The sequence below is a fragment of the Eucalyptus grandis genome, chromosome 7 (genome assembly GCF_016545825.1).
Source record: "Eucalyptus grandis isolate ANBG69807.140 chromosome 7, ASM1654582v1, whole genome shotgun sequence".
Classification (NCBI taxonomy): Eukaryota; Viridiplantae; Streptophyta; class Magnoliopsida; order Myrtales; family Myrtaceae; genus Eucalyptus; species Eucalyptus grandis.
Genome location: NC_052618.1, coordinates 15,377,006 through 15,390,197, shown reverse-complemented (window position 1 = coordinate 15,390,197; position 13,192 = coordinate 15,377,006). Strand labels below are relative to the sequence as shown.

General features: G+C 39.6%; 1 protein-coding gene across 6 annotated transcripts; it reads right to left on the bottom strand.

Annotated features, from left to right (window-relative positions):
* Positions 1-496: 496 nt before the first annotated feature.
* Positions 497-10,401, bottom strand: LOC108960827. Of its 6 annotated transcripts, none has more exons than XR_005552773.1 (3): positions 9,915-10,401; positions 8,508-8,623; positions 497-524 (listed from the first exon to the last, which is right to left on the bottom strand). XR_005552773.1 is itself a non-coding variant. In XM_039316534.1 (3 exons), the coding sequence occupies exons 1-3, from the start codon at positions 9,991-9,993 to the stop codon at positions 8,171-8,173; spliced, it is 402 nt and encodes a 133-aa protein (XP_039172468.1). In that variant the 5' UTR covers positions 9,994-10,401; the 3' UTR covers positions 7,760-8,170. The 6 variants fall into 6 exon arrangements, 1 of the variants encoding a protein (XP_039172468.1); XR_005552772.1 differs by lacking the exon at positions 9,915-10,401 and adding an exon at positions 9,023-9,335; XR_005552771.1 differs by lacking the exon at positions 497-524 and adding an exon at positions 9,023-9,096 and having other exon boundaries at positions 7,760-8,623.
* Between the last annotated feature and the right edge of the window lie 2,791 nt (positions 10,402-13,192).

Genomic DNA, 13,192 nt, shown 5'->3' with positions numbered 1-13,192 from the left:
AGGTCAGGTTGAGCCATCGGAAACCTTCCTCCAATTCACGACTCCTACCCACAATGTCATCGATTGATTGTTAAGTTTAGGATCAAGGAGAGGTATTGTGCACATTCAGGACCATTACATCCATTGGAACAAAACTCATGCTTTTATCCATTTTACTTAACCGAAAGCAGAATTCAACCAGAATTCAACCTAGCAATTCTATAAGTTATGTTCTCACCAAAAGTGAGCTAAGGCGATGCTTCCTCTACTGTATCGTATTGCATATATTATTATACACCCCAGTCTTATCAGTGGTTCTGAAGATGGATACTCTAAACGCAATATCGTCCCTTTCAGTAAAGCTCAAACACATGCATCTTCCACCTTCGAAGAAGTTTCTATCGTAGATGTAGCCCAACAGGCAAATGACCTTCCATAATGTTCATGGCTGATGAGCTTCAACGGCCATGGTTTGGCTTTGAAATATGAGAGCCACAGTCTATGGGCTTTTATTAACGTGTCTTTGGGAATGAACCAGGAACTCTCTGCTCAAGTAGACATTCACAATTTTGTCATCTCGAAAACAACCAATGATTTATGAGGAAGACAATATGAGGATGCTTTATGTGATTTAAATCCAAGAGTTGTCATTATCACGAGGATCTTACCACATTGATTTTCTTCAGATGTATTAACTTCACCGCAATTTTAGAGAAAGGATAATCAAGTACAGATTTGCTGGCCGGTTCGAGAGCTCTGCGCAAGCCCCACTTTTTCAGCTTACCTATAGCAGGCACAAACAGAAGAAGAAGAAAGGTTTTGCATTTTAGCTGTATTATATTCTTGTTATGTAAAACTCATATCTGCCGACATAGCAACCCTAAATCAATCAATCTGAGTCTTACTAATGGTCTAGCTTCCTAAGGCCTATATGCACACCAATACAATTCTCAGCATAATCAAATCTCATATGACCGGCTCGACTTGTTTCCATTATTTATGACATCCTCCAACACAAGCATATTCACAAACAAGAGAACTATAGACAGAGAAACACTACAAGAGTGAATTAGCTCTAACATAGTTTCTCTTAGCCTAACAATGTGGAGAGTTCCTTCATGGAATTCGAATCAAACACAAGAACAACACAGTCATGGGGAGAATCTGCTAATATATTAAGATTCACACCTGGAAAATCTCGTGATGAGCAGTTTGAACTTCTGTCCCTCTCCAAACTTTTTACTAACGAATGCGCATGGGAACTGCCACGAACTTTGCAAACCTGATCAAATTCCATTGCCATACAAAGATGAGGACACTTGGCTGAATGCAATTCATCCCTCAAGACTTCAAGCTCAACCAAAACATCATGGCAATCATCGGCACATTTAGTCCTAACACATACTGTAATAATGTGCTTTAAAAAAAATAAAATAAAAGGAAAAGAAAGAGTTTGAAAAGTCAAAAAAGAGGTGCGTAGCGCTTTGAACAGGAGATAACTTTCAGAAAGATGTGATGTTCTCTTCCTCATTTTCTGTTGATTTGTGCAAAAGAGGTGGAAATTTTTTATTTAGGCTCGGGTTTAATGTTTGGACTCAACTCATGGAGTTTTTTGTCCTGAGGCTTGATCATGAGGCAATATATAATCTTTAGCCAACATCATATTGGATAAATTTCTTGGACTATACTTTCCGTATTTTAGTTACTTTTGATGCCTTGATTATGAGCTTGGTTTAATAGGTGATATTTTCGTTTACTATATTTCGATTATGTGATTTAAATCCGAAAGCAATCATTGTTGCAAGGATCCCACCACATTGTTTTCTTCAGGTATATTCGACTCACTGCAAGTCATATATAAATTTGCTAACCGGTTCAAGGGCCTGCGCTCATCTAACTCTTTTAGCTTTATCTGCGTTAATTGTAGACATAACATGAAAAGAAAGCTTTCACTTATTAGGCATTCACCGCTATGCGATACTTATATCTACCAATGTAGTGACCTTAAATCAATAGATTGGGTCTTTTTAATGGTCTAGCTTTGAAGGCCTTTAAGCATAACACCAATATCATTTTCAGCACAATCAAATCTGGAATGACCAGTTCGGTTTGTTTCCATTGGCATGACATTTATGAGGTTTCCCAACACATACATATGCTCTGAGCTACGGATAGGGAAATATTATTTGGATCAATATGCTCTGACATAGTCTATCTTTGCCTAATGACGTGGGCAATTTCTGTACCGAATTTGAATCAAGCAAGAGAACATGGTCGTAGAGAGAATGAGCTTGTAGATTAAGAAATTCACATTTGAAAATCTCGCTATGAGCAATTCAAGCTTCGGTCTCTCCCAAACTCGGGCCGAAATTGATGCGAATAGGAACTGCTATGAACTTTGCAAACTTACGAAGCTAAGGATGCTGCTTAGGTGAATGCAATTCATCCCCGAAGACTTCAAGCTCAGACTGAAGCATCATGGCCATCGTCGGCATCTTCCACCCTCAATAACATTCGACATTTGGCGGCGGATATTCTAATTCGGACGCTGCTTTTATCAAATATGATTTCATGGAAAATGGAGTCCCCCTACTTATTTGGAGACCAAAAATTGGCCCTGGTAGATTCATTCCAACCCTTTGAAAACCAAACCATCTCATCGCAATTTTTTTCCAATTCCACAGCACACTCTCAGAAGCCTTTTTATTGAAGTCCGTCAAAGAGAACGGTCTTGAAGATATGGAGTGTTTCCGGCATGAAACATAAAATCATTTTCTTTTGCAGTTGACCATAAATTTTGTTTCTCATTAATATAATGAAACTTCCAACAACTAAAACCATTTGAATCAGGTTGTAGCATAAATGATTTAATTTTTAAATTTCTCAAAAATATCAATAAGGATTTTGAAAGATAGATAATATCTTGATGTACAATCGGATACCTACAATTTCATGAATCCCAATTTGTTGTTAAATCTCATTCAAACAGAATATAAAAATATCACATGGAAAAACCCATCCATGAGATGAAATAGCCACATATCAGGGTTTATCATGTTTAGTTGAGAATTGAGAATAAGAGATCTTGGAATTTTTTTTTTCTTTTTGATTAATTTGGATCGAATTATCATTATTGAGTTATAGTAACATCTTATTCAATGTTTCGGTTGTGCTAACAAGGTAATTTCCAGTTAAAGCAACAGTAAACATGAATAATATATCAGAACAAAGATTTGATATATTAAATGCTCATAAACTTTTTCAGGATTGGTTAATTGAATGCTTATGTTAAACATCAACAAGATTAGAATCACGCAATTAAATTCTGTAGCCTTTTTCAAGGGCAATGAGAGCCCTTGGATGAGTAGAACAATGAAAAACCGACTCAGCAGGGCTCACTCGATATCGTCCCTTTCAATGCATCTTGAACACCACCTTCAAAGGAGTTTCTCTCATGAATGCGGCCCAACGGGCAGATAACTTTCCAAAATGTTTGTGGCCGATAAGCTTCAACAGCCATGATTTGTCTTGAAATACGAGAGACATGGTCTGCCGTCTTTTCTGAACGTGCGTCTTTCTGAATGAACTGGGAATTCTGTGCTCAAGTATAGAAATTTCGCAATTTTATCATCAGAAAGAAGAAAACAACCAATGATTTCTGAGGAAGACAGCATGAGGATCCTTTTCAAAGCATGTGAAGGATAAAAAGAAACTATCGATCGACACACGATTAATCTAGTGCTAATATAGTCTAGCGACTCCATGTGTTTTAAATCCAAGAGTTGTTATTGTCATGAGAATCTTACTATATTGTTTCACCTCATCACAATTTGGAAGAATAATAATCAAGTATAAATTGGCTGGCTAATTCAAGAGCTTTGCACAAGCCCAGCTTTTTTAGCTTACCAACAGCAGTCGCAAACAAAACATGAAGAAAGCTTTCACTCTCTAGGCATATACTATTCTTGCATCGTGAAACTCATAACTACCAACATTTTACATCTTGGACCCCAATTACTTGCCTTTTCTAGTCTACTGAGTTGCCTATTTTAATTGATGACATTTTACACTTTTTAATTAATAAATGGTGTGTTTTGGCTATACTGAGAGTGGAAACAGAGGTAGTCTATATGAAATTGGAAGAGGATCTTGAATAATTAGTAAATGGAGGAAATAAAAAAAATACATTAATTTTGCTCTCAAGAAGGCTCTGCATAAATAACTTGCCGGCCTTTTCCACATGAAGTCGTGACATTTCTCTAGAGTTCCTGACAAATTTAGGAAAGCTATCAAGAAAGAGGAACTTACATTTTCCACGCTTTGATGTTTCTTGTTAATTCATAGCGTGTACTAAAATTATGATTCGATAAGAATCCACAAAATGAAAAACACGATTCGAACCGGAAGAAGGAAAAAAAGAGAGAGAGAGAACATCACCGAAGTTTCTAAAGACGATGAGGGATGAAATCAATCATGAGGCGAGTGCAACTCGGCTTCAAGGCTGCAGTAGACAGCGAGGGTGCTGGTGGAGCGATTGGGAACTCAGGTACGTGAAGCGAAGAGACACGGACAATGCCGTTGTTGATGGCGTCGTTTGGAGTTTTTGATGCCTTTTTCAAGGAAATTAAAAAGAAAATGATGGCTGAGTTACGGGACGAATCTTTCTCTCAAGGAGTTCCATCTTTTGTGCAAGTATTCCCTTTGACGGGCTTCTTGGACCGGCGGGAGGCCAAGAGTGAACCCGAAGAATCTCATCCTTCGAATGGGTAACAAGTTCGGCATCCGCTTTGTGCGCGGCATAGACGGGCGAAAGGAAGGACGCAAGCGACGGCATTTGGAATCCAAAAGGTGGCGATGAAGTCGGAGAGAACAAAAGGAAACAGGAATCGACAGAACATATACTGGAATGTGATATTTCTAGTATGAGTACCTAGAGGGGGGGTGAATAGGTATATAAAAGATTTTTTTTCAACAATCGCACAATACTAGATAGTTGATGGATTTTAGACAAACGATAATCAAAGTAAGACTGAGAGAAGAGAAAATTGAACACGCGGTTTATAGTGGTTCGGCTTATATCAAGCCTACGTCCACTCTTCTTCACTGACAGCCTATTGGCTGGATTCCACTATGAACAAAAGAGAAGTTACAGCACAGCTTTGCCTTGATTCCACAGTGTAGATGTTCTACCACACCTCCTCAAGATTTCTCACAAATATAGACTCTCTTTTGTATACAAGTATTCGCTCAGAGTGATTGTTTAAACAAAAAAAGGAGCTTCAGACTTTGGAATTCTTCTATCGCGCACTCCTCAAACAACTAAGACCTTCTTCCTTATATACTCCTTTATGCCATCATACCCGTTGGCACTTTCCAAAGGAATTCCTCCAATCTACCCGTTGGACGGAATCAATTAGGAAGATTGTTCAAGCTATTAAAGGAACGTGTTGATAGCCCATCAATCCTGTTCGCCTATACAATTAGGATTTCGGTTTCCATAAGTAGAACCTTCCAATAATATTTAGACAATCACCGGATCTTCAATTATCGAGTCAATCTTCGATCAATCAAAGGACTCCGTTATGTCTTTTCCAGCCATGAGATCTTCTCCAGTTGATAAGGTTAAATCCTTAACGAAACATCCAGTTCTGGATAACCTTTCTTCAACGGATTAGAGACTGTCAATGAGGATAGACTTTGAGTCTTGAGTCTGGCTGTCCGGAGGTCTTCAGACTTTAAATAACAGAGTCTGCAAGCCTTCAGACTAGACTGATAGAAACGTTTTGTCAACTTCAAAACACTTCAAGAAGATTTCTCCAACAGAATGAATCGAAATTGGACTCGGAAGTTCAATCGAATAGGAAACGACCCCAATGGAGGAAGGCTTGGTGAAAAATGAAGATGGACATAGAGAAACAATGCATGGCGAAGAACTCGACTCACGGAGTTTCTTGGTTGTTGAATGTGCTACGTCCTCTAAGCAGAAGGTGTTCATTGAATTGTGCAAGAGAGAAACAAAGAGTGAGACGATTCTGTAACATAAAGCGGAGGAAGGAAGATCGCGCCATAAGAAATATCCACGGACAGCCGGATCCTCGCTGACATCCGAGGGATGATGATCTCTATCAAATCGACAGTCGTATTTACCATCAGGTCATTTCCATCGACTCTAGAATTGATTTCCATACGTTCCGACTTCATCTGTTGATATCCGTTTCATCTCTTGTTTCTCCAATTCTCTCACCGTCTTCCGAATTCCCATCGCCGCCAATTGCACTATGTTCGATGGAACGATGAATTACATCTTTTGGACAAGTCTTCCTTTTGACCGACTTCTCGTGGGCTCTCTGTATTTTCCTTTAGTCACTTTTTTTCCTTTCTTTTTCCTTTAATTTTTTTTTTATTTTTAACAGTTTTCTTCCTTCTCATCCAGCAGCCACCACTTGCTTCACCTTCGCTTCGTGCCTTTTCATTCTTCGTTGTTTTCTCTTCATGCTGGCCGCTGCCAATCGTCACGCTTGGCATATCGTCTCACATGATGACAACGACTCAGATTGGCCTTGGCTGCCGCTGTTGCTGAAGCGACACCGGACAGGCGAGAGTGCCAAGAGCAAAACTCGAAGAATCTCATCCTTCGGATCAGTGGATTGTGTCCAGATGATGATGATCCATCGAACCTCAGCCTTGGCAATCGGATAAAGCTCTTGTAAACAGTGAACACACCACCCCACATCCCCTTTGCGCGGCGTGGACGGGCAAAACGATGGAATTTGAAAATGGCGATGAAGTGGGAGCGGAACAGAACGAAGCAAGAGTCAACAGAACGTATTCTAGAGTGAATCGGAAATTTGACTCGGAAGTTCAATCGGACATGAAACGGCCCTGATGATGGTTCAGCGGCGATGGCCACGTGAGCTTGAGATGGCCCGGTGACAGACATGGGTAAGGATAGGAAAAGCGACGACCCGAATCAGAGTGGTCACGACTCGAATGTGGAATCTGATGGTGTGCTTCACCGTGGGCATGATCTGAACTAGTGGAGATGAATCAGGGAATCCGAGCCAGAGAGAGAGAGAGAGAGGGAGAGAGAAGATGCAAAAAAATATCTAGTCGGAGAAAATCTAGAGAGAGAGAGAGAGAGAGAGAGAGAGAGAGTCCAACCACCAACGGAGCACCCACTAGCAATTCATCGAGATTGAGTTCTCTACCGATTGTTGCTTCCAGCACCGACTGAAGCACAAACAGTGTCGCTACCGATTCGAAGATACCAGTCACCTTGCAGCCACGACAGCGAAACTTGACCACGGAGTTTCCTTGATCAACAGTCACAATTGCCGGGACGTTCCATCTCCGAGACGTTGCGCTTTTGTTTTCTCCCATCCTCTTGTCGTCTCCCGAATTTCCATTGCCGTAGGTTGCACTTTGGAGGAGGTATTGAGCTCTTGCAAGGAAGAGAGAGAGAGAGAGAGAGAGAAATGGCTAGCCCTATCCGGTGGCGAGAGCGAGTTCGAGAGTGCCGAGCCATTGCTGATTCTAAGACGAAAAGCCACTGTTGGAGGCTCGGATGCTGTGTCGAGAGAGAGAGCCTCTGGAAGAGTCGTGCCGCAGCGACGCAAAGACGCCAGCGTATTTGCTTTGTCATGCATATCAACATCCAGTTAATATGAAAAAAAAAATGAAAAATTTCCGAAAGTCCTTCACATGAGAAGAAATTGCCAAACTTCAATTTGCGCCCACATGTGAAAAGAATGATCACGAAATCTTTAAAGAATCGAAAAGAGACGATGAAAAGAATTTGATGTAAGTTCACCGGAGCTTGTAAAATCATCATTACTTCCATTTACAATTTTGAAGGTCAGGTTGAGCCGCCGGAAACATTAAAAAAGCACCAATATTTGAAAGATCATCTCTAGAAATGGAAGTTACAGAACCGACATTTGTTATCAGCTCCCTCCAACTCACGACTCTTGCCCTCATGGTGATCACTAAGTCCAGGATCAAGGAAAGGTATCGCACACGTTCAGGACCATTCCATACATTGGAACAAAACTCATGCTTTCATCCATTTTGCCGAACCGGAAGCAGAATTCAGGGTAGAAATTCTGTAAGTTCTGTTCCACCAAAAGTGAGCTAAGGTGATGCTTCCTCGGCTTTATCGTATTGCATAGTATTATTATACACCCAATTCTTATCAGTGGTTCTGAAGATGGATACTCTGAACACGATATTTGTCCCTTTCAATAAAGCTCGAACACATACATCTTCCACCTTCAGAGAAGTTTCTCTCATGAATGCGGCCCAACGGGCAGATGACTTTCCATAATGCTCGTGGCTGATGAGCTTCAATGGTCTGCGGGCTTTTATTAACGTGTGTCTTTGGGAATGAATCAGGAACTCTCTGCTCAAGTAGACATTGCGCAATTTTGTCATTACAAAGAAGAAAACAACCGATGATTTCTGAGGAAGACACTATGAGGTTGCTTTATGTGATTTAAATCCAAGAGTTGTCATTATTACAAGGATCCTACCACATTGTTTTTCTTCAGATGTATTAACCTCACTGCAATTTCAAAGAAAAGATAATCGAGTATAAATTTGATGGCCGGTTCGAGAGCTCTGCATAAGCGCTGCTTTTTCAGCTTATCTGCAGCAGTCACAAACAGCACATGAAGAAAGCTTTTGCTTTTTAGGTGTATTTTATTCTTGTTATGTAAAACTCATATCTGCCGACACAGCAACCCCAAATCGATTTGAGTCTTACTAATGGTCTAGCTTCCCAAGGCCTATATGCACATCAATACGATTCACAGCACAATCAAATCTAATATGACCGGCTCGGCTTGTTTCCATTATTTATGAGATCCCCCTACACATGCATATTCACGCATGGGAGAACTATAGACAGAGAAACACTACGAGTGTGAATGAGCTCCAACACAGTTTCTCTTAGCCTAACGATGTGGAGAGTTCCTGATGGAATTAGAATAAAAAACAAGAACAGCATAGTCGAGGGGAGAATTTGCTAATATATTCAGATTCGCACCTGGAAAATCTCATGATGAGCAGTTTGAACTTCTATCCCTCCCCAAACTTTTTGGTAACGAATGTGCATGGGAACTGCGATGAACTTTGCAAACCTGATCAAATTCCATTGGCATACAAAGCTGAGGACACTTGGCTGAATGCAGTTCTGTTGGAATTTGTGATCCAATTCTAGAAACTTCAAGATAGATTTGAGCTAGAAGATTCAAGAAAAATTCTAGAATTGTCTAAAAGCTTATGTGTCTAAGAAAATGTAGAAGTCTCTAGAAGAACTACAATCTAGAATTACCTAGATGAAGTCTACATGGACAACATTCTATAGAAATCTAGAATGTTGTACTAAGGTGTGACTCATGCCTATAAATAGGCTTGTAGTTCATTCATTTTAGTGAGTGAGAGGTAAACCCTCCACCTTGTGTGTGAGGTGAACCCTCCACCATGAGAGGTCAAGATCTCTATTGTACCTCCATCAAACTATTTTGTTCAACTAATGAAACTATTTTCCCCATGTCCTATATCCTTCAATTATCATATATTGTCCCTTGTCCATCCTTTACAAACAATACCAACATTTGCACACCTCACTAATCAAAAACTATCATCCATAACTAAAACCATGCTTCCGCGCACATTCAAATTCTAACAAGTTCATCCCCCAAGGTTTCAAGCTCAAGCTCAACCAAAACATCACAGCAATCGCCGGCACATTTAGTCCCAACACATAAATATGCACACACAGGAGATCTAGAGACAGAGAAACACGTAAGAGAATGAATTAGCTCTAACGCAGTTTCTCTTAGCTTAATGACATGGACAGTTCCTGTACAGTATTTGAATGAAACACGAGAACAACATAGTCGAGGGAGAATTAGCGAATAAATTAATATTCTCACCTGGAAAATCTTGTGATGAGCAGTTCGAACTTTTGTCCCTCCGCAAACTCTGCTGATGAATGTGCATAGGAATCGCCATGAACGTTGCAAACCTGATCAAATTCCATTTCCATACAAAACTGAGGACACTTGGCTAAATGCAATTCATCCCCCCAGACTTGAAGCTCGACTGAAACATCACAGCAAGCAAAGGCATCTTCCACTTTTAGCAAGACAATGCCACAATTGCTAAGGCTCGGTTCCTCACATAGACATTGATTGATGAAATTCTATCTCGGACATCCTTTCATCAATTATGGTGACATGGAAAATGGAGTCCCCTTCAGATTAGAAGACCAAAAATTGGCCCTCATAGATAGAGTAATGCTTTGCAAACTCATTCCAACCCATTGCTAGCTAAACCATCTCATCACATTTTTCCAATTCCACAGGCCAAATAATTGCACCATTCTCTCAAAAGCATCCTCTCGAACCTTTTTGGTATTCCCCGTGGGAAAAATAAAACCCATAATCTTAATAAGCCTATGAGTCTTGATTTCAAATTCAAAACGAAGAACAACAAAACAAGAATGCATAAACCAAAAAGGACGTCTTGAAGCACATACTTTTTGGTTCATTCAGATTTGGAATGTGGCATTAATGAGTGTGCATATGGATTATGATCAACCTCATAAAACCCAATCAGCATAGAAGTACACTTCCTCGATTCCTCAAGACTATATAAAGGAGTTATTATTTGGACTACTGAATTCATTTTGGACCAGCAAAAGTTACAATTCCAGAGTTCATCTCAATCAATGTAAATTAAGTCCTAACCAGCACTAGTGAATATGTAGACTCTGAACACAAAATCATCCCTATCGATGAGTTTCTACATGCAGATGACTTTCTCTTGCAAATGTGGGCCAACCAGTGAAAAAGAACACCCCCCAAAAAAAAAAAAGCAAAAAATGAAAAAAATTCTCATCTACAGCTCCTTACCTTCACCATCCATGACCTGTCCGAATACTTGAGAGTCCCCGTTTGTATAATGTCCTGAATAGGTCGCGCCATGGATTGAACAGAAGCACACTGCGTGGTTGAAAAACCAACATATAGTGAAGAACATAAGCATACCCTAATGAGAGAATCAAATCGTACACGTCATGAGTTTAAGGCATTACTTGCTAGTTTCAAGAGTTTAATAGAAAGTAAACCATTTAATGAAAGCCATCAATCCAAAGTCAAGGTCCAATCTATGCTCTGAGAATGCAATAGGGTATACATGTAGAAGAAGCCTTCCAGATCCTATATATATTTAAAACATATCAATTTCAGCCACACAAATCACAATCACAGGAAAAAGCAAATACATTGATAACTGGATCATCAATAGAATTGAAAATTTAAACCTAAGTTATTTGATTCTTTCAATCGCAGCTTAAATAAGGTTTTTATCAAACTGTTGGTTCAATTTGACAAAGTAAAATCATCTCCCTCCCCCCCCAAAAAATGATTAATATAACAAAGTACAAGGGTATCTCCCATTTGAAAACAAAATTATCAGTCATTAGATCTACAATGAAATTTCAGTATCATAACAAGCCACCCCCTTATCTATTAGGTCTTTCTCTTTAGTTATGGAGGCAGCAACATTCTTTGCAATTTGCTTGTCCATATCAACTAGTCTCCTGGTGTGATTTAGATATATATTCTAACTTTACAGCATTGAATAACATTGTCCAATTGCTCCATATTAGAGAACTTGGATTCTATTCTTAAGATGCCTCAGCAATTGCTTTTCCAACGACATCTATTCAAAAAAAAAAAAAAAAAAAGAAGAAGAAGAAGAAGACGATTGTTATCTTTTCGAACCTCCAACCACCAGCTTACGTCAAATTACACCAGTGTTAAGATATTTATACCTGGTTTTAAACATACACCCACGGACACTTCAAGGAAATAACGTATCATGTGGTACTACACAACAAAGCAAACTAGGAAATACACTAGATTATAAACAAAGATCTAAAAAGCATTGATATATTAGATTTTCAGACATTGGCCAGTCTGAGTCAATAAGTGTGGGATCATACCAAGCCATACTTAACATAAGAGGGCCTCATCACCACCTTGAAAAAGGGATACTCCGTTGGAAAATTTATCAGCCGATTTAAAAACAGTGAGAAGCCTTGGGTGTGTGGGACCATAAAAAAACCAGCTCACGATGCCTTAATCTGCCAACTGTTTGGTCCTCCCAGTACTTGAAAAACGGCAACTTAAATTTCACTTGCCATGAAAAAATTCAGCATAGATTAGAAGCCAAAAGTATCCCCCACATCATTACATAATCAATCAAGATTAAAACAAGAGCTTCTTAGAAACTGTTATAGAATTTGAAGAGAACGAAAGGAAGAGAGTTAGGCATGTAGAAACAAGATATGTTAAACCGCAAGTCACCCCTCCAAATTCTCTTGATGATAAGCAGTCCGGAGTTTATGGAGAACAAGGCGTCAAAAAGACTGTCGACATTGTTCTACTTGCATTGACATCTTCTTCTGTAGCCAATGAAATGAAGCACACACCTTACATGACCATCCTAGTTGCATCAACTTCAAAAAGGGCGAACGATCGACCAATAGGACCACCTAACTCTAGATGCATTCACTATCCAAAAGCTTATCATAACAAGTACCGCAGGCCACGAAAGCCTTCTGTAATGGATGCACATCTAAAAGCACAACCTTATCCTTCTCAACGGTAGAAGCTCGAAGACACCCTTTGCTTTTTCCAATAACCATTCCCCCAACAAAAAAGATGAACACCGGGAGTTCCCTCCCATTAACCAGACATGTGGAATGCAGAAGCGGAATAGGTACGGATCAAATTTGAATATGCTCAGCAGAAACTACTCTTCGAAAGGAACCGAATGAAAACTGAAGCTAAATCCATGTTATTGCTCTACATAAAGAAAACGCGAGACAACGACGGCACCTCAAGTCAAGAGCAGAATGAACCCATAGAAGAAGAATGCTCACATGGATTGGACCGCAAGAGGATGGCGAGCAAAGCAGCGAGAGGGACAGTTCTGTGAAGAGGCAATTTAAGCACACTTCATTAGTTTGACTTGCTATGAAAAGATTTAACATAAATTGGAAACGGATTTTATTATTACAGCATCACGTAACCAATCAAGAAAAAGAAAAAGGGCTTCTTAAAAATTATTCTAGAATTTGAAAAGAACAACGAGAAAGAGAGTTACGCAAGCAGAAACAAAGACCCGTTAAACCGCAATAAAT

Bases quoted from the DNA above. Each gene is read 5' to 3' on its own strand.
- LOC108960827 (XM_039316534.1), bottom strand. From the start codon at position 9,993: ATGGCGATTCCTATGCACATTCATCAGCAGAGTTTGCGGAGGGACAAA. The intron at 8,624-9,914 runs GTGAGAATATTA...TGACTGCTGCAG, and splicing joins CTCATCACAAGATTTTCCAG to ATAAGCTGAAAAAGCAGCGC. The intron at 8,378-8,507 runs GTAGGATCCTTG...CTACTTGAGCAG, and splicing joins ATCTGAAGAAAAACAATGTG to AGAGTTCCTGATTCATTCCC.